This window comes from Triturus cristatus, chromosome 12 (genome assembly GCF_964204655.1).
Source record: "Triturus cristatus chromosome 12, aTriCri1.1, whole genome shotgun sequence".
NCBI lineage: Eukaryota > Metazoa > Chordata > Amphibia > Caudata > Salamandridae > Triturus > Triturus cristatus.
In genome coordinates this window covers 734,697,052-734,725,039 of record NC_140595.1, presented here as the reverse complement: position 1 = coordinate 734,725,039, position 27,988 = coordinate 734,697,052, and the positions used below count along the sequence as shown (strand labels likewise).

The window sequence follows — 27,988 nt, the reverse complement described above, 5'->3', positions numbered from 1 at the left end:
GCTTAACAACTCTGATTTGTCAGCGCAGACAGCCCAGAACCAGGTCAGGTGAGGCAGGGAATTCCCAGAACTTCAAAGACCTCTCCAGAAGCTTCTGCCCCCTTCTAGTAGCTGGACACCAGGGTATAGAAATAGGGCTCTGACCACACATCTTTATTGCACTACTGGACCAAGGAGTAACTCTGCTGGAGTGAAGACTGCTCTGCCAGGAGGATTGCCACTTTGCTGAGTTTGACTGTTCCCAGGAACTGCTACCTTGCTTTGCCCAGTTGCCCTGCTGCCTGCTGATCTTTGCCCTGCCAGGGAGGGCTGAAGAACATCCCGAGAGTGACCAAGGGGTTTGCTGCCCTGCCCCCCCCCCGTTGTTCCCTGAGGTTTCAGGAATCTAAAAGACGTCTCTCAACTGCAAGATCCCTCTCAACAGCGTGCGGGGACCGGGATCATCATAATCAGCCCATGTTCTGCCGATTTTGCAACCAGCGCTAGCCGAGCAGCTCCTGACTCCAAGCTAACCTGAACCCCAGTGCGTGGTAATCTACTTGAAGGGACCCGCTGCAGTTCCTCGCAATCGGAGGTGGGACTCTCTTCTCGCGAGTTACGCTCAAATTGGCTCATCGCCCTGCATCGCCCCGAGCCATAACTCTTCATCGGCACCACGCCATCGGACTTCCCCTGGCGGGACCATAAACCCTTCTCACAAGCAGACCAACTCGCAAGAGAGCTTCCACGGTCCCGGTGAGTCTTTCTGCACCCCTCACAGCCGGAAGTATCCTGGCCACCCTTCCACAGGGGAGGGGGGGTACCTACTTGGGACTCTGCGCCGTATCTACTGGACCCAAATGGTCACAGCAGCTGTTCACTATGCTCCCAGCAGGTAAAATACCCGCACTGTTGTTATGGTCATCCACGGTAAAACCGGCGGTGGTACCTTTTCTGATTGACGCGATTATACTGTAAAGGCCCTAACATGGGCCTTCCTAGACTCGGGTCAGTGTGTTGCTGGGGGTGTGTGGTACACAACGACTTTACACATTGCCTCTTGGGTTAAGCCTCTCTGCTATGCGCCAAGCTGCCAGAGGGCGGGTACAATACCCGGAGGGTGGTCTGGCCCTCACCCTGAATAGAGTGGTGGTCGCTGCTTGGCCAAGGGTGCATACCCCCGCCAATCTGAGACCCCATTTCTAACAGTGTGAATTTGATTTACGGGGGAGAGTGGGCCTGCTGGGTGTTCTTTCTGCAGGGTCGCACTGGATTCTCAATAACCAGTAGCTCTTAAAATTGCAAAGTGCAAAATGCGAATATAATTGTTTTAACATCCAATCAGTTTAATGACTATTATAGCTAGATATATGCTACACATTTTCACAACCTCAGTCCACTACTGTTGGCACTGTGCTGTGCGCTAAAGAAGTGCTTTATGCACCCATCCTGCCATTCACATATCCATCCATTCAACCTTCCATCAAGAACCTATCCACCCTTCCGTTGGGGATCCATCCACGAATCCACCTCTTGCATCATCCTGTCCATCCATCTTGCCACCAAAACTATTTGTTTGACCATACATTCACTCATCAATCCATATGTCATCTTTCCATTCACCTAGTTACCCATCCTTCCTCAACACCATTTGTTCTTCTAACTAATTCATCCATCCATCCACCCCTTTCTTCCTGCATCCGTCTATTCGCCCCACAACCTCATCCAGCCACCCATCCATCCGTAACTCACACATCTATTCAATCACCCATCAGCATATTTGCCCATCCACATCGCCAGTCATCCATACATCCATACCTGCATACATGCATCCACTAATCCACCCATCCACAAATGGCAAATAACACGGATCGACTTCTGAACAATTAAGGTATTCCATGCCAGTGATTTAGTACCTGTTTATATTTCACGTGTTTTACTGAATTTCGATAGTGCTGAAACTCACAACTTCAGACACTGTAAATGTAAGTGCTCAAGTCCAAAGTGGCATTTTAAGAGCAGTGATGCCTGGAGGCCTGCGAGGCAGTGGCAACTAGAACCCCCTGACCCACCCGTGTACCGCGAACCTGCTTCTGGGCCTGAGACACTATCAAAATATTCCTGCACAAGAAAAACTTTCTCCCAAAGCTACTGCAACCTTTAAAGAACTTTCTAACTTGCCTCTGCCTCTTCTTTCATTCCTTTATCTTTGTCACTCATTTCTCTCTTTCTCCTTTCATTCTTCCTGTCCTCACTTCTCTCCCTCATCTCTGAATCTTATTCTCTCTCGCTCTCCCTTTCTCTCCCTCCATATTTCTTGGCTCTCTCTCACTGGTCTTTTTTTTCCTCCCCACATATCTCACCGTTCCTTCGGTTTCCTTTCGTTTTATCTCCCACTTTCTTCTCTTTCTCTTAGCCATTGCTCCGTATCACACTCTTCATATGGTTTCCTTTCATAACTATTCCCTGGCATCTCCTCTGTGTTGCCCGCATACCCACGGTCCCCTGTCCCCAATGCCTAGCCTACCTCGAGGACACCTCCATGCAAAGGCCCTTAGCTATCTTCAAAGAACTCTGGGGCACCGACCACACTGCACATGCCAGGCACAAGTGCCTGGTGCGGCAAGGGATGGTGCAGCCATTTGCTAATATACTCTCCACTGTGGCCCAAAGTACGCAACCAACCAGCCATGTATGTAGAACCGACTAGTACCAGGCACCGCCACTCTCAACCCTACCCCGCCTCCCCTCCTCAGATGTGAAGGACAGAGATCCCTGGGAGGCCCCACCCTGTGCACCTCCTCCCGATGTCCAAGGGGGGCACCGTCTCCACCCAGCCTCAACAAAACTTTGATAGGCGCATTCTCCAGGCCTTTAAAGCTGCCATCAGGTGGGTTGTGGACAAGTTCTTAGTTTAACAGCACCCTCTGCCTCACCATGCTCTGACCGGTGTGAATCTTGCCCATCAGTGACTCGCACCCCGACAGCTACAATGTGCTGCATTGCTAAATCCTTATAAGGTCCCAAAGGTGAGACCAATTACATTGCAAATGCTTGTTAAACTTGGTAACACTGTCTGGGCATTGGTTGCACCTCATTACTACCAGTTTAATACCCAAATATAGCAATAAGCAACAGGAAGTTGCCCACATGAGCTTTGCAAACGGCCTTTCACTGCATTTTTGAAACATTTGAACTGTTTGAACTATAAACAATTTTATTTTGTTAAAATCTGCTGATAATTAGGCAGATATTGGATTATGTGGCAAATACGGCAAATCTATAATCATGCGAAAATCGCAGCAGTCACACAATCGCATAATTCCAGTGGCCTAGCCTATAGGTCAATCAGGCAGTGCCGGAAGGGCTGGTGTGACAGATCAATGTATCGGCTTATTTTTTAGCTGTTTTATGGTCTGGTGGACCTTTTTTTCTCTGATATTACCACATCACAAGCATTGCCTGCCACAAGCACCAATGCAAAACACCTTCAAAGGTTGACTTCACAAGTTTAAAACTACCCTCATTTGCAAATGTGGGTCCCTTTTTCAGCTATCTGATTCATTAATGGTTCCCAGGGCCAATTTCCAGTCCCAGTCCGACTATGGATATGTCTCCTACTAACCCAGACTTGCCAACATTCTCTGACCAAAAGAGATAGAATTTTGTAATATATTTAAAGTAACAATTAGTAAAAACAATCACATGGAGGAAAAGGACATTTTGTGCTTCCCCTTCTATAATACCGATAGCGCTGGCGCACTTAAAGCTCCAGCGCTATCAACAGAGGGTGTTCCCTCATTTGCATAGGTGTGTGCCCTATACAAATGAAGATTTGTCGATAGGGACTCCTGCCATATTCCACGCCACTGTAATTAAAATAAGAGTAACCTGGTCCTTATGATGCCCTAACCACTCCTACAGGCCTAAACGCCGTCGACTCTTACAGCGAAATTTCGGCGCTAGCCCTTGGAGGATACCCACCTTGATTCAACTTGTACATATTAACATTTATTGTTTGGGTATCTCTACTATGTAAACCTCATCACTATTTGTCTTTTTTAGCGCCCCTTTGTCGCTGTACATACTTTCTCACATGTCACTTGCCCCGTGACCATTTCACAAGCATTTGTCCACAGTATCCCACAGGTTACATGCCGATAAATTTAACACAGCGCTGCTCTTATACATGTCTAAATATATGAAGTTATTTATAACAAATGTATACGACTACCTACAAAACTACTTTTTTCTGAATTGTGTTTTGTCTCCTTTGCCTTTTCCTCTGCTCCCAGCAATTAATTGTGCTATTGTTGAAATTGACTATTAACTGATACCATTTGAGACATTGTTGTATGTTATAAATGTTTGCCTTGGTCTCTATAGGGTCTATGGGCTACCCCCAGTAGTCTGTTATTGCTTAAAATATCAGTGTCATCTTTTGTGTGCTTACAATGTTTGATCTCCTTCACAAAGACCAACTGCTTTTTTCCAATAGCTGGAGACAGAGAGGAAAAAACACCTTCACGTGTCCATGACCTTCCTGTGGTATTATCAGAAAGTTTGGTTCTCATCTTACCCTCATAGTCACTTGGGACAGATGAAAGAAAGCAACATGTCTACTTCATTTTGAATAATGACCTTCCCAGGATGGATGTCTTCCTTCAGATAGTGACAGGAGGTCATGTCCCAGGCATCCACTATGGCCACGGGGAGCTCGGAGAACATTTTCCTCAGGATCATGTCTAGCTGGAGGGACAGCCAGTCACTCCCGTATATTGACTTGTAGCTTGTGTTGGCAGTTTTGATGATCACTGTGGTCTTGGGGCTTCTCTTCAAAAGTTCTGCGATTGCCCTTCGGATGTTTCTCACCCGATGGATGTACACCTCCACTGGGTAAGTAGTGAAATGAGCCCAGATGGTGAACACGATGACCACATCGTGCCCACCACCAATATTAGCGATGTCATTTGCCATGTAGTGGAGGTCTGCCATCATGGTTTTTTCTGTCCGCAGTGGGTTACCATGGGCTCTCCAGTGAATCATTAAGCCGTTGTCTGGGTCGACTGCCAGGAGGGGGCCAGAACTGTATCCCACGTGCAAGTCGATTTGCTTCAGAGCTATGGAATGAACAAAAAGAATTTTCAGAGCAAAGTTAAGAAAGAGCCAGTCACAGATAGAAAACCTCAGGTGAAGGAAATCAGAGAGGTAGGAGGTAAGGGAAGGATGGGTTAAAGTGGAAAACTTTGAGTTGGGCTGTAACAGAGGGAGATATGATAGGAAATTGAGGCTAGAGTGTCAAAGTGAGAGAGGTCAGAGAAGAACTATCTCAGGGTATTAGATCAGAGCAGCAAACGGTCACACAGATAGGTCAGAGCTGAGGAGGACATCACAATTTGGTTCGTTTTAACCATATTTGGGGTCCTTTTCTCAATTCACGATGACTTTGATTACATTTTATACTTGTGCAGTTAATGGGTTTACACATTTCCTTTTCTCGATTAATTTCTGAATGCATATGATTCTTTATTTTCTTCAATAATACTGCATTATTTAGTTATGTCATTCATTTGTCTATGTATGCACTAACTTTTTTTTATTTTGTTTTGCTTTATTCAGCTCATGTCTTCTTATGTATCCTTGTCTGTTTCTTTATTTCTTTATTCATAGGAGGATATTTTAATTTTAATCAGTGTTCATATAATTTTGAAAAAACATTAATAAAGAATTAAGATACAAAAGAGAGTGCGGAAACCTTGGAGGGTTTAGTGGGTAAGCCAGAGTGCCAGGAGACAAGATGTCAAGGATACCAGAGAGGATGATAGCAAGGAAAAAGGTCTCACCTAAACGGAAATGAGGCCAGGTGGTGGGATGTTAGTGGAAAAGAGGAGCAGCAGGTGAGATTGGAAGGAATTCAGAGACTGAACTGAGGCCTTACTGGGAGGTCACGGAATGAGACAGGGTCACAAGAAGGGGTAAGGTAAAGTAAGTCATCCAGTGAAAAGGTGTGAGTAGCTAGTGGTCTAAGGACAGAGGTCAGAGAATAAAGACTTCAAAGGGTATAAATAGCCAGAGGAAGAGAAGCTCGAGAGAGAGAGGCCACCAGAATGGGAGGAAGTCACAGAGGTTGGGGGTCAGAATATTCGGATTTTAGGGGCATATCTACAAGGCGGCGATATAAAATTATCGCCGCTTTTGCGGCCGTCTTCGGCTGAAAAGCGGCGATAATTTTATCGCTATATTAGCAAGGTCACGCTATGGCGTGAAACCTTGCCTTAGTGCCTGAATTCCTAACGCCCATCTTTGCATCTCTAATGAGATGCAAAGTGGGCGTTCCTCCCCAGGATAACGGGAGAAATGTCGCTAAGCGACATTTCTCCTATTATCAAGCCTCACGCAAAGCAGCATAGTGACAAGAAAAGTAGCAACAACCTCTGTTATCGCTACTTTCCTTACGCCTGCTTTGAAACTAACTTAGCCATGATATCCTATGGAAGGTGGATATCATGGGTAAGTATGTGAGGCCCTATCAGCAAGCTATCACCAAACTTCGTGGGATTATCACTGGGTTTCTAGCGATAATCTCACGTTTGGCAGTTAGCGCTAGGATTTTTATCGCCTTTGAGATAAGCGTTGCTAATAGCACGCTATCTCAGCGATAAAAATCCACGCTAGCCGGCAATAATTATCCTAGCGCTAAGTGCGCTTAGCGATAATTATCGCCGGTTGTTGCTGATATGCCCCTTGGTTGGGGAAGAGGAGAGAAAGTGAGGGTCTCAGACAGGGACGAGGTTAGAAGCTCAGAATGGAGATCAAAGAGGAAGGGGAGCAGAAGGACTATAGGTCAAAAAGGTGAGAGACCAGAAAATGGGAATGGAGGAGAAAAGGGCAGAAAATGAGGCACAACAGTATTAAGTGGGCCGGGTCTCAGAGGACAGAGGTGCAGTTGAAATGCTGCGGAACGTCTGAGTAATGTGTTGTTACATGTATGACAATATCGTGTTTAGCAACATGGAATGTATGACAGGACTGAGTGACATGTGATTATGTTTCACACCTACTGCTCAGAAAAATGTATATTTTGGGGACAAACCAAAGTTGTTAGAAAGGAGACAGAGGAACACTTCTCCCTAAGCCCCTAACATTTTTAGAGTCAAGTGCCTGGTTCCAGGATGCTTGTCTCTTGTTCAGGGAAAACCTGGCCTGGCAGTTCGGACTGGACTTTTCCCATGGGGAGCAGGGTCAAGACTGATTTGCATATGGCTGGGTCCAAACTGGGGTAGTGTGGTGATCAAAAAAACGATGGATTAAACTCAGATCTGTGACGGGGGTGAACATTTTATTTGTTTGGCATTCCTTCCATCATTTGTTCCTGTTGCACTTGTAGAAAGTTGGCATTTTCTTGGCCTATTTGGTGCCTGCAGCCTTTATCATGGGTTAAATGACCAGGTGTAGCTGGCATACGGTCTCTGTGTTTTGCTCCCATACAGTGAGACAAAGAGGGTATAGATGTTGGCAGGATGGGCCATCTCTGACTTGATGGGGGTAGGAGCTTTCACCTGCTACATTTGCACATCACAAAGACTCTGCCTCAGCGCACTCACTAAGAGTTTCACACCAGTCTATTGTGCCATGGGGCCATGGAAACCTCTAGAAACATCTGAAACTTTGAAATTGGCACCAAGTATAAATACTGGACCCTCTGACTCAACTCTTCTGTACAAATCCGGACCTGTGGAAGACTGCCATGCTCCTCTGCAGCAAGAAGGACTGCTGCTCTGATGTGCTGTTACACTGCTGCCAGAGTGAAAAGGACTGGGCTTGCATCTTGAACCCAGGACCAGAGTGGCTCCAAGGGCTAGTTAGCTGACCTCCTGATTAGAGCTTCAGGGACAGAAAAGGCTCCAACCACCTTGAACCCAACACCTGGACTCTGCTAAGAGTCCTGCCCCCCTCAAAGTGGTTCCCCCAGTCCTGGACCCTCGGAGGTAGACCTGAAAGTGGCCTACCAGCACAGCTGTGACTCTAGTAGAATTGACGCATCTCTCTGCAGCTCCCTGGAACTGCTGCTGCATGATGCTCCTCGATGGGGGACCTCACATCACAGCCCTGCAGCTCCTTGGAACCACCTTTGTGTGATACATCTCGACGCAGGTCCTCACATCACAGCCCTGCAGCTCCTTGAAACTGTCATTGTGTGATGCATCTCAACTCAGGACCTCACATCACAGCCCTGCAGCTCCTTGGAACCATCGTTGTGTGATGCATCTCAACGCAGGACCTGACATCACAGCCCTGCAGCTCCTTGGAACCATCGTTGTGTGATGCATCTCAACGCAGGACCTCACATCACAGCCCTGCAGCTCCTTGGAACCATTGTTGTGTGATGCATCTCAACGCAGGACCTCACATCACAGCCCTACAGCTCCTTGGAACCACCATTGTGTGATGCATCTCGACGCAGGACCTCACATCACAGCCCTGCAGCTCCTTGGAACCACCTTTGTGTGATGCATCTCGACGCAGGAGCGCACATCACAGCCCTGCAGCTCCTTGAAACCATCATTGTGTGATGCATCTCAACGCAGGACCTCACATCACAGCCCTGCAGCTCCTTGGAACTACCATTGTGTGATGCATCTCGACGCAGGACCTCACATCACAGCCCTGCAGCTCCTTGGAACCACCATTGTGTGATGCATCTCGACGCAGGACCTCACATCACAGCCCTGCAGCTCCTTGGAACCACCATTGTGTGATGTACCTCGACGCAGGTCCTCACATCACAGCCCTGCAGCTCCTTGGAACCATCGTTGTGTGATGCATCTCGATGTAGGACCTCACATCACAGCCCTGCCGCTCCTTGGAACCACCACTGTGTGATGCATTTCGACACAGCACCTTGCATCACAGCCTCGGAGCCCATCGGAACCACAGATGCACAATTCTTGCTCAACGTGGAATCTCACAACGCTTCGCAACCTGGATTTAAGCTATTTTGTTCAGCTGGTCTAACTTTGTCCCGATAACTGGCCCACGCTCCATCGCAGTCAGCCTGAACTTGGGACCACGTCCTGGTCCGTGAGACTTTTTAACCACAGTGGACATTATGTGCTTTCCAGCACTATTTTCACCTAAATCTTAAAAATTGCATATCTCCAGTTATATTGATTGGATTTTAGTCATTTGGTGTCAAATATTTTACTAAACTTTACTCTATTTTTCTAAATTGGAGTGTGATTTTTCTGCTGTAATGTTTTTACTTTGTTACTGTTTGTCTTCCTGCATAAATACTTTACACATTGCCCCTAAATTAAGCCAGACTGCTGTTGTGCTAAGCTACCAGAGGGTTGAGCACAAGTTAATTTGATGTTTGCTTGGGCCTAACCAGACAAGAATTGCGGTTGCTGCTTGAGTAGTGTTTCACCCCTCTCAGCCAGTAACACAATTTCCCACAGTGGAGAAAATATCAATCGTCCTCCGTTGTGGAAGGCAGCCTGTATGCCTCCTCCCTGCCTAAACAGCCAGGTGAGGTCAAGCAAATGTTAAGTTCTGGTTGGACTGCACAGGCATCTGCTTGACCTGTTGCTTACAATAAGAATACCACCAGAATATGGTGGCAAAATATTGTGGTGTGACATATTGTAGCCAAAATATTGAGTACATACATTTTATGACCGTAAGTATACATAGGATAGTGTAGGTTTACTATTTTAACCCTACATATACATACCTTCACAATATACATATATTCAGGTTACATGAATGTGGAGTTAAGTGTTGTAAATCTAAAATTACCTTCACAATGTTTTGTTCTCGATATTTAGGTCACGATATATTTGTGTTGCGATGTGTCTATCCATGATCTGGTATACACCCCAGGGGCGTAGGGAAGCATCCACTACACCAGCTTGATCAGGGGTGAAAGTGGACAGATTAAATTGTTTTATATGGCTCTTCTTTTTTTTAAAACATCTTTTTATTGGAATTTTTGATAGGACATCACCCAAAGGTGAACATGACTTCCCAGTAATAACCATAACAAAAAAAGCCTTGCAAAGGCTCCACAATTGTGTAGTATAAGAAACAAAGGCATCCAGCAAGCAATACGGGTTCGCATACAGCATGTGCAGATGTACAACCAACACCACATGTCAAATACAACCATGATACGTCCAGGGGAGCAATTAACTGCAATATGTCGCCCATCCATGGGGAGTCAAACAATGTGAGATGTCAGGCTCCCCAAATATAAGTAGCGGAAGGAAAGTTATAGGAAAGCCCCCAAAAAAACATTCAAACTAATCAAACCTGTGCAGGGATCACCCAAGTTCGGTATTCTAGGGAAAGTGAACAAGCATTTGCAATGCAATAGGTCTCGCATTTATGCGAGGTAAAGCTATTGGCATTGTAAATGACAATTACTTTTATTTATGTTTTAAAAAGAAAACAAAAATAAAAGGCATTGTTATTTGAAATGTCAATAGCTCATACTCACATATATGCGAGACCTATTGCATTGCAAATGCTTTCTTGTATTTGCAGCGTGGCCGCCCCCACACAGCACTTATAGTGATGAAAGCGTGAATGGAGCGCTGCAGATACAAACAAGTGTCCGCCATTGCCGAAGCCGGTGTTCCGACAGCTTAACAGACGGGGAGCGCAAAACAGAACATGGGCTTCGGTAATGGTGGACGCTTGTTACAGTGCTGTTGAGAAGTCGATCAGCTTTTTGCCAGTAAAGTGGAGCACGTGGAAATGGAGCCTGGAGTGGACTCGTCTCAAAGTCGGTTTTCAATAGTATGCCTGAGATGCGGCACACTTAAATCCTTGCACAAGAGCACTCCATGTATTGATACCTAGTGCACAACAGGGTCACACAAGAGTACAGGCTGTCCCAACACTGGTGCATTACAGGGTCACACGAGTGTGATTCTGTGCCCATCATGCCAACATGCGCCCGTGTCCCATGTTTCTGCATCTCCCCGATGCCCATTGACCCTTACCTGTAGCACCTTGAGCGGGGCCTGGAAGTCATGGCTGGAGGACGTGAGGACAAAACTGAGCTCGGAGGATCACCCTGTGCGAACATCTGGGCTGCAGAGACGCCCAACTCTACCTAGTGCCGCAAGTCGCAGGGAGCGCTATATGAGAAAACTCAGCTCACTCATAAACAGCACCCTATCACTCGGCCCTGGCCTTGCCCCTTCTGCCTTTCCCACTCTGTTTAAACTGTGCGCTCCTCATATCTCGCCAATCCTCAGAGCTGAACCGCCTACACGGGCACTGCCAGTCGTCCCTCCGAGTACCGCCCACATGGGCACTGCCAACTGCCCCTCAGAGTACCGCCTGCATGGACACTGCCAATCCTCCCTTAGTGTACCCTCCTCAGGGCTGGGACAGCCCACACGGGCACTGCCAATCGTCCCTCAGAGTACCACCTGCACGGGCACTGCCAGTCTTTCACCTGAGTACCCGCCTCAGGGCTGGAACCACCCACACGGACACTGCCAATCGTCCCTTAGAGTACCGCTTACACAGGCACTGCCAGTCTTTCCTCAGTGTACCCTCCTCAGGGCTGTGTGCTTGCAAGAGGGTGTGAACAAAGAATCTGGCGTCTTCTCGGCGCCGCTCAAACAACCTGATTTTTAAAGAAATGTGCGCTCAAAATTGTGACTCCCGGAAACGACTCAAGCCACGGGGTTCATATTGCAAAACCCCACAAGTGGCCAAAGCACCAATCGTTTTCTTTTCCTTTCAAGATCAAATTAAAGGGGAATCAAAGTAAATGTGCACTGCCCGCCTTTTTGTACCGCTGGTAACGAGTCAATTGACAAATTAATCAAGGAATAACCGCGAATGAGAGCTCGCTTGTTTATGCAGGAGTTTCCCACACTGTGGTGTGGTGTAAGGTGGTAGAAAGGAGGAGGGGCAGGCAAACCGCAATGATGAAATCAGCATAGAGAAAGTATGGAAAATGTATTGGTTTGGAGAGGGGGTGGCGGATGAGGTGCAGTGACGGAGGGAGGTAAAAAGAGGATACAGCCGGGGTCAGTTCCAGATTCAGTAAAGGGGAGGAACCATTGCACAAGGAAATGGATGATGCTAGACATAAGGAATAAACCAAGTTACATTTACTCTCTCCGTTTTGTTGACTAAAATAAACAAGCGCACGCGCCTCGCGCAAGTAGGGGGTGGGGTGGAGTGCGGCCGAGAGCAGGCAGCGTTTCCCTTGCGGGAGCGAGCGTGATAATTGCTACCAGATGGCGCCGCTCGCTCCCGCAAGGAAATCGCCAAACGTGCACGCGTTGCCATTCAAAGCAATGCAACGCATGCACGTTTTTGCCTGCAAAACCGGACCGATTTCTAAAGGTCTCTTCCGATGTAGCACATGCGCACTGCGTAGGCGAGACCTAAAAAGGAATAGAAGGCAGGGAAGGGGAGGCCTGTATCATCTGGTCGACAGGCTCAGGCATATGGGGTTGGTTTCCCAGTGATGGAAGCAGTGTGACAAGGTCTGACGGTAAGAGGGTTGGGTTGGCATAGTTCATCATATGGCAGAAGCCGGATACCTCAGTAGGGGTCTCGGTGCCAACAGGAAACAATGAACAGCCTCTTCTCCAACTGTGGGCCCGTACTCCATCACTATTTCCCCCTGGTGTGTTCTCCGCCTCATCAGAGCCCCCCAGATGCTCCCTCTGGGTGTTCCCATGCATCCAGGATCTCAGCCCATAATCCCGCTATTGGGCGTCCCCGCAGTCCCCGTGACTTCTCCTGAAGCAGCACTCTCGCCTCAGCCTGGGCCCACGGAGTAACATCAGTCACCCAAGTCCCTATCACTGGCCCCGTCCCAGACTTCCAAGCCAGTGCTATCTGCGTTTTGTTAGTACCAGTGATAGGTCGAGGAATCTGGTACCAACCTTTCTTTTAGGTGGCCTAGGGAAGAGTCTCAACAAGCACACCTCCAAAGAGGACTCAAGGGGACGTTCCAGTGTGTTGTCAAATGCAGACTGGAATGCATCCTAGAAGGAGCGCTGTCCGGGGCAACGCCAGGTCATATGTATGAAGTCTGCATCCAAATGTCCACACCTGGGGGAGCCCTGTGGTTCACCATCATAAACAATCTCGAGGCGATGGGGGGGGGTCATATATCATATACAAATCATTAGACTGTATATTTTAATAATGTGTTTCTCTAGACAATTTTTGGGCTCGCCAGTTGAGTCAGGAACTTTCCACCCAAGTATTTTATATTGCTCTTCTTTACTTTGAACTATGACTTTCAGGTCACAAGGCTGAAGCAGAAGTTAATAAATAACACTGCAAAAAGAACATAACAAAATTGTGTGGTGGGTCCGAGGGGTGCCACAGGAACTAAAAGATGTTACAGAAAGAAAATGAAATGATGAAAATCATAAAGCAAATGTAAGTGAGAGACCAATAGAGTGAGAACACAAAAGGAGACAAGAAAAAATGCAAAGAAAGAAATAAAGATGAAAGGAAAAAAGAAAGCAGGAAACAAAGAAAGCTGTAAGCAATGAAAGAAAAATGCAAAGGAGAAAAGAGAAGGACAACAAGACGGACGGCTCCCTTTATACAGCCCTTACAATACACGTAGAGTGGGCTTTGGGCTATACGCGGTTACCCGGTGAACCATCTTAACTAATATGAATGCTTAGACAGAAATATTTTATTCCTTAGATTTTTTCTTAAGGTTTAATAGGGTCCTTATGGTTCGCTTGAATCAGATCCTTTACTCAATTCCAGTCTCTTCCCCTGGATTCTCTTCCCTGCACCATGGAGAAGAAGGCCTATCAATTCCCACTGCTCTTCATCCCCCTTCGGGTCTTCCTCTATTCACCTGCACTCTACTTGCTTGCAACATAGAGACTGAGGGTTTGCCAGTCTCCACTGCACAGCGTCCACAACTGAGCCCTTCATCTCCTCTTTTACGCACCCTGCAGGACCACCACTTTTTCCTCCCTGGTTTCTCTTTGGTCCAAGTCACAGAGTATTCTGAGTCCTTTCCTCTCCATTGACGTGTTGGTCTGTTGGGTGGTCCCCTCCACATAAGGATGTGTCTCTGTACCTGGACATGGCCCCATCTTTCTGCATTGTTGCCCTTTATTTGGCCACCCCTATTGCTGAACTTCTTATCCTGCATTTCTGGTGCCTGGTATGGTATTAATCACTGCACAGCCATTGCCTAATTGGGCTGCCTCTCCTAACTTTGTTTCCTTGTTCTGCTGCACCAGTGTGTGCAGTGTGCTTCTTCCTTTTGATCCCAGCCTGCTGCTTGAACCTCATCATGTTTCCTTGTACCCTGACTGCAGGGCCAGCATGTAAACCTGTGCCTAAACTACTTAGGGCCTTCCTATGACTTTGGCGGTGTGTCAGCGGGCCGCCACGCTAGAGCCCCGCTGCCACACTGCCAAAGCCGCATTGAGACTGCCCACCGGATTCCGAATCATATGTGAGCCTTAGCAAGGCATTGTACATTCCTGCATGGCATGGACTGTCAAGTCCATGCCCTGCAGGAACTGGGGTGCATGCATACAGGGGGGCACACCATGTGCCCCACTGCATGCATCCCCTGGTGCAGAGCCAATAGGGTCCCTTTTTTTTTCTCACTGCCACAGTTTTCATGGCGGGCTCACCTCCATGAAAACTGTCGCGGAGAGGAAACTCCAAATATGATTGACGGTGACGCAGCGGCATCACCAGCCTTTTTAGGTGCCTCAGACCACTGCAAGACCGCAAGGGATCACGGATCCCTGGCAGCAGCAGCAGTCTCATGGTGGTCCGACCTCCATACTTGTAATAGGACTCCCAAACTCATAATAAGGCCCTAATACCAACATCAACACAACAAATACCACAACCACCAGCAGCACAACTACCAGACCTCTATCACTACCAATATCACCACTAAGGATGGATGAATTTTGAACTGGAGACACCATTCACAGATCAAGAATGGAGCCTAACCTGCGTGCGCGTACAGTTGTTATCTTCTAATGCCCGATTCCAATTGACACACTTCAGTTTCCTACACTGTAGATAACTAACACCTTTGAAACGGTTCTGAATATACCCAGATAGAACGTGGTAATGCCCAAAAGCTGACTTTCTGAGTTCCTCTGCAATTGCCCATTCCGCAAGATCCTCCTCCCAGAAGTCCACAGTTTGGCTGCGTGAATTAAGCCAAGAAATGGCTATCTGGCGCTTTACTAACACAAGTCCCAACAGAGCAAATGTATGTGCGATTTTCCCCGTCTTAGGTAGAGGTACTATATTGAGAATACTTTGCCTAATTGACAATTCAGTAGGTATGCTCACAGTTGGTGTGGGCTTGCTACAAGGACCGAGGTCGACTGAGATAGATGAGGTGTCTTCAAGTCATTCTTCTTTTTCTTGGACTTCCTCTTTTTCCGGTTCCGGGGAGTAGGATTCGATGGTGTCTGGGCTGGGTAGATATCGGACGGCTCGTTGTATTCCTCCGCTTCGACGCCTAGAGGCTTTGCTTCACCAACGATGTCTGGCTTATGGACGATAAACGTTATATTTCTTGTCGGGCCAGCACATGTCTCCCTGCTCCTTGATGGTTTTCTTGCTCCTGAAGGCCAAGCAGGAGCCACAGTGGGTGTCGTTGTGTTCTGGGAAAAGGCACTGATGACAGATGGCATGGAGGGTATCCCAGGAATACTTCAAGCGGCAGTGAGAGCACCTCTTGATGGGTGTCGTCCCATCACCCCTTACATCTCTTCATTCTCTGGTGTCCACAAACAACGTGTGGACCCTGAAAGGCTTGAAGGCCGAGTCTTTGGTGAAGATACTGGGAGTAAGTCAAATGAAGCCAGGTCTGGTGGCTTAGTGTACTAATGTGTCTGCTATAGGGGCATGATTTTGACCTCATGGTCACAGGTTTAAATCCCGTTGGTTCCACTCAGCCTTTCACCCTTCTGAGGTCAGTAAAATAAGTACCATTGAGTTCGGTAACAATTAACATCTATTATTCAGCGCCAAGATACCCTTCTGGCTTAACGTGCACTTTACAAACACATGTTATTTAATGAAGTAGTGGAAAATGGAACAAACAAGTCAAGTAGAACTATCCTCTGCGACGGGAAGTAAAGATACCCTTCTGGCTGAACATGCACTTTACAAACACACATCATGTAATGAAGTAGTGGTAAATGAAACAAACATGTCAAGTAGAACTCTTCTCTGCGACTGGAAGTAAGGAACGGGTCCAGGATCTTATCTGTGGATTTCTGGAAAAGGAACACTTGATGGGCAGTAACCTGCACAATCTCAAGAATCCACCCCAATACAGAGATTTGGGCCTAAATCCATCTTTTTTGCTCCCCATGCCTTTCCAGTTCATACCCAGCCATATGCAAATTAGTCTTGACCCTGTTCCCCAATGGGAACAGTCTAGCCCGAACTGCCAGGCCAGGTCCTCGCTGGACTGGAAACAAGCATCCTGGGACCAGTTTAGGGGCATCACCCGCATCAGCCAGGCTAGCTTGACTCCAGTGGAACGGAGAGCACAGGACTCACGTCTGGGCATACCCGTCCCACTCGGGGTGACAAATGCAAAAAGAACAATTGATGGACAGAGTGCTGCACAATGTCAAACATTCACCCTAGTACAGATATCTGGGCCTAAATCGATCGTTTTTTTGCTCCCCATGCCTTTACAGTTCAGACCCAGCCATATGCAAATCAGTCTTGACCCTGTTCCCAATGGCAACATTCCAGCCCGAACTACCATGCCAGGTCCTCCCGGGATTGGAAACAAGTATCCTAGGACCGGCATCAGGGCATCACCCCTCATCAGCCAGGCTAGCTTGACTCCAGTGGCATGGAGAGCACTACCAAAACACCAGATGGAAGATACCCAACAGTTATATTGCTATAAGTATGAAGCTAGGTGCCACAGTGCTTAATCCCTGGTTAACGAACGGCTATAAGCTGAACCCCTTATCAAAGGTCAAAGATCTAATAGGATCAGATCCATATAAGACCTATGAGGCAGAACAGATACTAGTGTCATCGAATAAGTCATAAGGTCACCGGTGCAAAGTAGCTCATTCTCTCAATTCTCAAGTAGTAGTCGGGGGAGGGGTGAAGGAATGATGGTTGCCGTATGAAAATGCATTTACATGTTTTAGTCTCCTACTGTTTTGTTTTAAACATATTTTATTGATTTTCTTTTTCCATTACTTCCATGGACACAATTTATACATTATGCTGTATTTAAGCTGTGCATCGTACTTTTGTTGTTTACAGTTATATCGCATCTAGCAACTTAATTAAGATCATTGTAGCTATATTATGTATACATTTACTTCTTCCATGAATTTCAAAAGTTTCCGATAACCCAATTGGTACTGTAGCTAGGGCTGCGATTTAGATACATACATTGCTATGTTGGCATAAGCGCGTTAGATGTTAGAAAGCCATCTTGCCATTTTTGCTGCTTTTGCACACAACACTGCAGATACATGTTATTATTTGAAAACTGCTTGCTCGCCTTTTTCTTCACATGAGAACTATCTGTTGTTTGTAGTCTCACATGAGAGGGTCAAAGGAAGGATAACGCTACTCAATAGAGAGTTCTATCCTATATCTCTTCCCACGTATATAATGCTCACACTAAATATAGGGTAGCGTTGTTCAAAATAGTGAATAACAGTACACTAGTATGGGTTGGGCATAACAGTTGTTATGGACGAAAACCCTCACTCACCCGAGGGTGACATGCTTCATCATTGAGTTCCTCCAACACACGGGGACCGCAAGGTACCCCGTGTGGGCTACGACTTTACCCAAAGAGGGAAGGAGCAGGAGTGCAAAGCACGTGTTGCTTCTACCAACTCGATATGGTAAGGAGGGGCAGAGTGCAAAAAATAATAATAGTATGACTAAAAGACTATCTACCTAGGGGCATCAACTTTATTCTTCCTGCCTAGGTAGTAGTACATCAAAATGCAAGTGAATGTAGGGTTGGAAAAATTATACCCTATCTAAGGATCAACATGTTTCTGCCAGGTGACGGAATAGTTCAAGGCATTCATCAGGATCATAGAAAGGTCACTCTGCTAGTAAGGTGCTTAAATCATAATAAAATACTTAGGCCTTATTCTTTTGACCATCAATCGCAGTGTTAATCTATGCGATGGATCTGAAGGCTCTGTAAAAACAATAGAACCATGTCTTAAAAAGGTTAGCCATACACCCAAGTGCACCACAACCCAAATTGCGTGACCAAATAAAATTTCTTACCGATAGCATATAGTTATGTCTCTCCTCAAACATCTGCCGAGTCTCACACCACATCAAATATGCTATTAGGAGATGTAAATATTAATTCAGAACATAACTCATACAGCAGACACCAAAGCACTAGGTATACAGAAAGATTTAAAATAAATCAATATAGCAGACATTCTGACTAGCAGTGTATTGTAATGTCATCCAGTAGTAGTAACATTCATAACATGCCTACTTTAATCATGAACCTTGTCTGTTACTATATATGTGTTCACAGTGTGTTCCAAGGGAGCGAACATATATATCAATAGCCACATTAGCTCTCAATCTATATGTGTATCATTTGTGTGTATATTTCTAAATTACAGTGTTGTTGCACCCGATAGGTATCTCATAATAGATTACTTTCTTAATAGTGAGCGATAAATCTTAAATAGTATGGCCCGCTAATTCAACTTAGTTCTGATAGTGAAAATAAAAATTAGAAATGACATAAAACCCTCGCTACTCGAGGTGCTCAATGTAGGTTAATAACTAAACCAGCATGTTCTCATACAGAGGAGCGTAATAGCGTACAAACGCTACAATAACATCCAAGTTAGCATAAGGCTATATGCGGTTTGCTCACCTTCATAACGTATGGCTCAGCTTAGGAAACTCGGAGGGGAGAACCGGACTCGGCATTCGCTGCGTCTATATATACGGAAATGAATCCGGTATAACAGCCGATGTGCGTATTGCGTCACACGCAGCGTATTACGACATACGCATTGTAGTCATGGTGACGGAGTAAACTAACTCCGTATACCAATGCCGAATCTACTGGGTGAATCAAACAAACCATTTATCTATGCGTGTGAACTTATAGTCTGGTATGTGTCACTCTCTAACTCCTTAGCCCATGTAGAAGTATGCCTTGATAATTTATCGATCAGCAAACCAGTTCCAAGTGCTCTTGACTCTATCAAAGAGCAACAGGAAGCATAGGGGAACCCATTCTCTAGATAGGGATATTATTCACGAAATCAAACAAAGGTAATTTCTACGTCTATTCAAATGTGGCACAATCCATATTTGCATATGATGTTTCATAGGACCATGATACTAGAGAAGGTGTACTGCAATCACATCGCGTGAGAGTCTGTGTAGGTAAAAATGTATCCACACTCACGTTAATAAAGATGTATTTATGTTAACGAGAAGCCAATGCACACCATGGAATATCATCGTTCAGGCCATTTATATGGCTGTCCAATCTAAATACCCAACGCTGTTCTCTATGGAATAATATGGTCTCTATAGGTCCCATATTTTTATGATAGTGTGGTTTGTCAAGTATCACCCAACGTAGATCCTGATCAGTATGACCAGCTTCCAGGAAATGTCTAGTTAATTTGGTGTTAGATTTCTTACACCTTATCGAACTCTTATGTTCGATGATCCTGGTTTTTGCTTTGCGAGGTCTTTAAGATCAATTGGTCCAAGATTGCTTGGAAGTGCTCTAGAGATTGGCTGATTTTACTGATTACCACAGCAAAAGAAACATCAGATTTATTGCTAATTGAGATCCAAACTCTAGAAAATCAGCTTAAATGCTCTGCCCAAATCACCTTTTATAAAAAACGTCTATAGGAAATTACCAAGACTTTGAATGAAACTAAAGACGATCTGATTAAATACAAGGTGAACAAGTTGAAGAAAGTGTGGTTTGTCAAGTATCACCCAACGTAGATCCTGATCAGTATGACCAGCTTCCAGGAAATGTCTAGTTAATTTGGTGTTAGATTTCTTACACCTTATCGAACTCTTATGTTCGATGATCCTGGTTTTTGCTTGGCGAGTAGTCATACCCACGTAATACAAATTGCAGGGGCACGTTATAAGATATATAACTGCCTCCGAATTGCAATTCGTATGATTAGTCAGTACCCAATGTGTCCTTAATCCTAGATCTAGTTGTGTTGTACGTGCAGTCAGATGACAAACTACACATGAGCCACATGGAAAATGTCCCTGGACTGGTGTGCCCGTATTTATAGTTCGTAATCGATTGGTACCATATGCAACTCTCGGCAGAGAGTGCACTAGAATGTTGCCAAGGTTCTTACTACGTTTGAAAGCAAACAATGGTTTTTCACAGGACTTATTGCCTTTGTTTAGTATATGTCAGTTGGAATTGATTGCTTTGCTTTCTTAATCGTAGTGCTGAAAGTACTAACACACACCAGGCGATTGGAAGTGGGTTTCACATATGTTTCAAGGAGTGCCTCTCTATTGTTGTTGATCGCTCTCCTATTTGCTTTGCGTATCAACCGTGTGGGGTATTGGCATCTCTGAAGATGTGCACTGAGGTTGGTTGCATGTTGATGATATGTCTTCAATTCAGTGCAATTTCTTCTAAGCCGTAAAAACTGTCCAACCGGGAGGTTATCCCGAAGGGCACGTGGATGGAAGCAATTGTAATTCAATAGCGCATTGCAAGCCATTGGTTTCTGGTAGAGTTCTGTACAAATGCTCCCATCTCGGGGATACAATCGTAGGTCAAGGAATGGTAAGGACTCATTATTTGTTTCGCATGTAAAGTTGAGGTGGATATTAAGAGAATTAAGCCAATCCGCAAACTCCAAAAGTGAATTCTGATCACCCTCCCAAATAACTAGAATATCATCAATGTACCGCTTCCAAAGCAACAGTTTGCTATGGAATGGATTTTCTTCTGGGTATATATGCGTTACCTCGAACCAGTGCATATACAAATTGGCCATGCTGGGAGCACACGTGCTGCCCATCGAAGTGCCCATAACTTGCCAATATAGTTGGTCTTCAAAAGAAAAAAAGTTCTCTCTCATGGCAAGATTGGCACACTTCATTATAAAGGCTGTAGGGGTTTGATCACTGCGAGGTTGATCTTCCAAGAAATCATTGATGGTACGTAAAGTGTCTTCTTGGGGGATGTTCGTGTAAAGCGCCTCTACATCAAAAGAGGCCATCAGATGTATCGTTGGATCAAATACCAGTGTAGTCAGGAAAGATAGTACATGTTTTGTATCCTGTAAATATGATGGCATCTGAGTTACCAATGGACGAAAGAACCAATCCACAAATTGTGATAAAGGTTCTAATAATGAACCAATGCCCGAAACAAGATGTAGAACGCTGGACTCTTGGGACGTTTAGGTGTAAGAAAGTCTGCCTCATTCTTTGTAATCCAACCTGCTTCAAGACCTTCCTTGACTAGCATCCGGATGGTATTCTGTAATCTGTTGGTCGGATCACGTGTAATGGGCTTGTAGTACTTGGTGTTTTGTAACTGTCTTAAGCACTCTGTTCGATAAGCAGTCGCATCCATCACTACAGTTGCTCCGCCCTTATCTGCTTGTTTAATAACAATGAGAGGCTCACTCCCTAGTTGTTGTGCACATAGTACTTCTGTTTTACTCGTATTGAAAAATGGTATAATAGCATGATGTTTTTCAGCATTGAAAGATTGAATTACTGCTTTTTCAAAAGTCGCTACCTCCGAAGGTAATTGTTGTAAAGTGGGGAGAAATGTAGATTTATTTCTGAGTCCTGTGTTATTCGTGTTTTCTTGCCTACTGTCTTCTTTATCCTCAAAGAAGAAAGCTAGGCGAATTTTACGAAAAAATGTAAAAAGTTCTTGATGAGTTTTGAAATCATCGCCCATATAAGTAGGCACAAAGCCTAATCCTTTGTTAAGTATCGTAGATTCTAGAGGATTGAGTACTTTGTGACTCAAGTTAACTATGAGATCGTTGTTGCACTGGTCGATGCTCCCGTCATACTCCGTGTGATCCGTTGTTCCAGAGTTGGATCCCATTGTACTTGGGGTCTCTGTTGTTCTTGTCGTACCTCTGGTCGACGGTCTCTGTTGTTTCTTCTCCTTCCTCTTCGTCCCCTTCCCTGGCCTAAAAAAGGCCCCTGGAAACCAGGTCCTTGGTAGGGAAATTGTTGGAAGGGTGGTGGTGGAAAATGCCACGGTTGATGGGGCCACCAAGTATTGTTCCGAGGTGTAAAAGACGGATACTCACGTCCTCTCATTTGGCCAGAATACTGCCCAGTTTCAGTGTCACTGGAACCCGAATCATCTGTTTGGCTCCAATCATCTGAATTTGAGGTCCATTCATCTGTGTTCTACCGCTATCCTCGTGCCCCAAGTATAAGGATAGATCTTTTCTTGTGTAAATCTGTCCATATCTTTCTTCAACTTGTTCACCTTGTATTTAATCAGATCGTCTTTAGTTTCATTCAAGGTCTTGGTAATGTCCTCTAGACGTTTTTTATAAAAGGTGATTTGGGCAGAGCATTTAAGTTGATTTTCTAGAGTTTGGATCTCAATTAGCAATAAATCTGATGTTTCTTTTGCTGTGGTAATCAGTAAAATCAGCCAATCTCTAGAGCACTTCCAAGCAATCTTGGACCAATTGATCTTAAAGACCTCGCAAAGCAAAAACCAGGATCCTCGAACATAAGAGTTCGATAAGGTGTAAGAAATCGAATACCAAATTAACTAGACATTTCCTGGAAGCTGGTCATACTGATCAGGAACTACGTTGGGTGATACTTGACAAACCACACTATCATAAAAATATGGGACCTGTAGAGACCATATTATTCCATAGAGAACAGCGTTGGGTATTTAGATTGGACAGCCATATAAATGGCCTGAACGATGATATTCCATGGTGTGCATTGGCTTCTCGTGAACATAAATACATCTTTATTAACGTGAGTGTGGATACATTTTTCCCTACACAGACTCTCACGCGATGTGATTGCAGTACACCTTCTCTAGTATCATGGTCCTATGAAACATCATATGCAAATATGGATTGTGCCACATTTGAATATACGTAGAAATTACCTTTGTTTGATTTCGTGAATAATATCCCTATCTAGAGAATGGGTTGCCCTATGCTTCCTGTTGCTCTTTGATAGAGTCAAGAGCGCTTGGAACTGGTTTGCTGATCGATAAATTATCAAGGCATACTTCTACATGGGCTAAGGAATTAGAGAGTGACACATACCAGACTATAATTTCACATGCATAGATAAGAAATGGTTTGTTTGATTCACCCAGTAGATTTGGCATTGGTATACGGAGTTAGTTTACTCCATCACCATGACTACAATGCGTATGTCGTAATATGCTGCGTGTGACGTAATACGCACATCGGCTGTTATACCGGATTCATTTCCGTATATATAGAAGCAGCGAATCCCGAGTCCGGTTCTCCCCTCCGAGTTTCCTAAGCTGAGCCACACGTTATGAAGGTGAGCAAACCGCATATAGCCTTATGCTAACTTGGATGTTATTGTAGCGTTTGTACGCTATTACGCTCCTCTGTATGAGAACATGCTGGTTTGGTTATTAACCTACATTGAGCACCTCGAGTAGCGAGGGTTTTATGTCATTTCTAATTTTTATTTTCATTATCAGAACTAAGTTGAATTAGCGGGCCATACTATTTAAGATTTATCGCTCACTATTAAGAAAGTAATCTATTATGAGATACCTATCGGGTGCAACAACACTGTAATTTAGAAATATACACACAAATGATACAAATGATACACATATAGATTGAGAGCTAATGTGGCTATTGATATATATGTTCGTTCCCTTGGAACACACTGTGAACACATATATAGTAACAGACAAGTTTCATGATTAAAGTAGGCATGTTATGAATGTTACTACTACTGGATGACATTACAATACGCTGCTAGTCAGAATGGCTGCTATATTGATTTATTTTAAATCTTTCTGTTTACCTAGTGCTTTGGTGTCTGCTGTATGAGTTATGTTATGAATTAATATTTACATCTCCTAATACCATATTTGACGTGGTGTGAGACTCGGCAGATGGTTGAGGAGAGACATAACTATATGCTATAGGTAAGAAATTTTATTTGGTCACGGAATTTGGGTTGTGGTGCACTTGGGTGTATGGCTAACCTTTTTAAGACATGGTTCTATTGTTTTTACAGAGCCTTCAGATCCATCGCATAGATTGACACTGCGATTGATGGTCAAAAGAATAAGGTCTAAGTATTTTATTATGATTTAAGCACCTTACTAGCAGAGTGACCTTTCTATGATCCTGATGAATGCCTTGAACTATTCCGTCACCTGGCAGAAACATGTTGATCCTTAGATAGGGTATCATTTTTCCAACCCTACATTCACTTGCATTTTAATGTACTACTACCTAGGCAGGAAGAATAAAGTTGATGCCCCTAGGTAGATAGTCTTTTAGTCACACTATTATTATTTTTTGCACTCTGCCCCTCCTTACCATATCGAGTTGGTAGAACCAACACGTGCTTTGCACTCCTGCTCCTTCCCTCTTTGGGTAAAGTCGTAGCCCACACGGGGTACCTTGCGGTCCCCGTGTGTTGGAGGAACCCAATGATGAAGCATGTCACCCTCGGGTGAGTGAGGGTTTTCGTCCATAAAAACTGTTATGCCCAACCCATACTAGTGTACTGTTATTCACTATTTTGAACAACGCTACCCTATATTTAGTGTGAGCATTATATAACTGTCTGTTGTTCACATCCCTAGACGTGCGCTGCGACCTTGGTCTGAACATCGTGTAAAGAAACAGTCTGGGTCGCCAGACAATGCATGTTTTTGAATTCAGGTTGATCGGCCCACTATTTAGCCATAACACGCACACAGCTGCAAATACCTGAGAGTCGAGAGCTTTTAATATTGCAGTCTGCATGCTTTACACACATTCTGAAGAAGAGGTTTCCCATGAGCAGAGCACACCTGATCCTGTGATGTGATTCAACTAAGCTGATCTTTACGATATGGGGTTCCCCAGTCAAGCCTAGAGACCTTCTACTAGTCTAATAATACTAGTTTACTAGCGAAAGGAAGGTGGCTGTATTCCACTGTCATTTATACTATGATTTCTCCTTTCATTTTCTATGGTATTGTAACAATGCTGATGGTTTTGATTTTAATCATTTGTCTGCTTATGTTAGCCAAAGTACTGCATCTTAGGACACGTAGTTTATAAAATAAACCTTTTAAACTTTACCGTGTCTCTGATTGCTCTTGTTGTGGACTGATATGAGAAGAATAACGAACAGGTATTTCCGATTCCCACCATTCCTGAGAGTACTCTAAGTCGCTTGTTCTGGGTTGTCAATACATTGGGACCTCCGATAGAATACGGATAACGAATGGGACACTGATGCTGGTCGGATAGGGGTTCTGGGTTCTGAGGTGAGTTTTTGGTACACCACAATTCACTGAGGTCCTGGTTTCCTGCGCATAGTTCTGTGCATGAGCAAAATCCCTGCAACATGGCGCACCTAACGTTTGGTCTTTTGATTTAAAACGCCTTAGTAGTGCTTATATTAGTCCACGACTCCCTCACTCTTGTTTCCGGATAACGGGAGTGACGGATTTAGCCTACCTATTAATATCCTAATAGGTTCTTTCAAGCTTGTTAATTAAAAAGGTTTCTTAAATTTCTGAACCCTTGTGCTACTGATTAAACCCGTTGTTGATCTTCTCTGTGTCCTCTTGGCGGTCGAAATTGCAGCACATAGCCGTACACCTCTGCGACATCATTTGATGACGTATGGGGTGCCGGACGATGGGATGGCCGTTATTTTTGTAGTGAGTGCAGATGGGACCCATCCTTATGAGTTGTTTTCCTCTTGTAACCCTGCCGGCAGTGAATGCGGATGATAAAACGTTTCACTCGTATACTCACATGCGGGTCCCAGCCAATTATACGCCTTATAGGACGCTAGAGATTCCCCTTTCAGCCTGGCAGCATAGCATTTGGTTTAATGGCGCCCTTCCCCATGCGTTTGCACCGGCTAGAATGGGCCCTTTGTCAATTCCAGGGGCCACATGGCCGGTGCTAGCCGGATTTACGCCTCACCCTCGCTATTTGACTATTGCGGTGGATGAGTTGCGTACACTCCATACAACCCTCATTTCAGTATATAGGGCTTTGCTGCAATACGTTTCACGCAACGTGCAGGTGGGGGCACCTGCTGTTGCGGGACTGCCAGCTGGTCATCCTGTGGTTGTTATTAGCCCCGTCATAGTTAATTCGGTGATGGGCAAGCGCCCCCAAAATAAGGATGATTTCCCTTATTGGCTTGCCAAGAAAGTTGACCAGCTGGAAGCTTTGTTTCCACACTCTACCGAGGTGTAGAAACACAGAATCCTCACCATTAGTTTGCCGAAAGACTTAGTCCCGGAAGTGTCCAATTGTGACAACTGGGGTAAGATTTTTGCTGCGGTCTACTCGAAGTGCTTTGGCACTCCGTCTATGGCCGTGCTTCCCTCTGTCATTAAACGTGTTCAAGATAATCACGGGCCGGAGGCGGCTGTAGAGTTGGGAATGCGGCTTGTCGGAGTGTTCGACGTTGTTGCCCCTCTCGTCCTTGGTAATCTCAAGGGAGACGCGGTACAGTTCCAAGTGGCTAATGGCTTAGCCTGCGTCGCTGAACTCGATAAGCCCAAATAGTTACCTAAAATTATTGCGGAGGCTTATAGAACTATTGGCCGCAGTAGTTTAGGTGTTAAACCGACTATAATCATTCCTGACTTGATACAACAAACTAAGGTGAGTTCGTCTGTTAAAGACGATCATCCAGCTTTTCCAAAGCAGAATTGGCGGACAAAGAAACAGGGAAAGCAGCACCAGAAACAGGGGTCTCGTCCTGCATCTCCCGTACAGCCGACTAGTGAACGCACATATGATTTGTGCGATCGCACTAGTATTAAGTCACCTGATAGATTTCAGGTTACTGAACAAGGTTCCCCTCGTTCTTCACAGGAAACATCGGCCTCACAGTCCTGTGGCGGAGAACGTGGCAAAGGTCGGGGTGCCCAACAAGGTCATGAGCAACCCCGTCAGGCTGAAGGTAAAGGCAAGCAAGACGAGTTTGCACGTCAACGTCCCCCGTTTCAGAAGAAGAAGGTTTCTGCTCTAACAGCGAGGTATGCCACAGATAGTGTGGATGCAGCTTCGAAACCGGACATGGGCGCTAACGCTGCTCGACAGCGCTGCGGAGGTTACAGTTGTGCGGCAAGCACTACGTCCATATCTGGAGGCGACAGCAACTGACACGTTCATTACTGTAGAAACTGCTGACGCTAGAGTGGCTCCCCCTGACAGACTATATGATATAGTCCTCTTAATTGAAGGTGACATACAGCGTACTATTCAAGGGATTTTTTGGGATAATCTGACCTCTTCTTATGATAATCTCTTAGCGGAGGCAGACTGGCCCCCAGCTTTCATTTTAGATGCTCCTAGAGGGGAGGAAGTAATACTCCCGTCCTTTGCGCACACAGTGCCAAAGGACCACGCTAAAAAGTTTGCTGAGGAGTGGGCTCTGGTGCTCGCACTGGCTTTGTATCGTACTCAGGTAGGCTGGGATAAATTGTCCCCCAGCCATGAGATTTCATTACGGTCTATGCCCCAGCCACAGCCCCAATATCCCATGCATCGTGAAGCTAGACCCCACGTCGCAGACATCCTTGAACAATTGGAATATCAAGGTGTTATTGAAACGTGTGTGTCACCAATGAATAATCCTTTAGTCACTGTGACGAAGCCTGATGGGTCGTACCGCCTAGTTTTGGATTACCGGCATTTAAACTCTCATTGCCGGACATGCGCGGTACAGAATACCCACAGTTCTGCTCTCGTCGATAGTCTCGTGAGAA

General features: G+C 45.2%; 1 protein-coding gene across 1 annotated transcript in view; it reads right to left on the bottom strand.

The window, feature by feature from the left end:
• Positions 1 to 3,183: 3,183 nt before the first annotated feature.
• LOC146782621 (NXPE family member 3-like) overlaps positions 3,184 to 27,988 on the bottom strand; it is a 501,779-nt gene continuing 476,974 nt past the window's right edge. Inside the window, exon 5 of the mRNA XM_085640076.1 lies at positions 3,184 to 5,099. Coding sequence (XP_085496202.1) covers positions 4,567 to 5,099 — 533 coding nt within the window. The 3' untranslated portion in view covers positions 3,184 to 4,566. The remainder of the gene's footprint in view (positions 5,100 to 27,988) is intronic.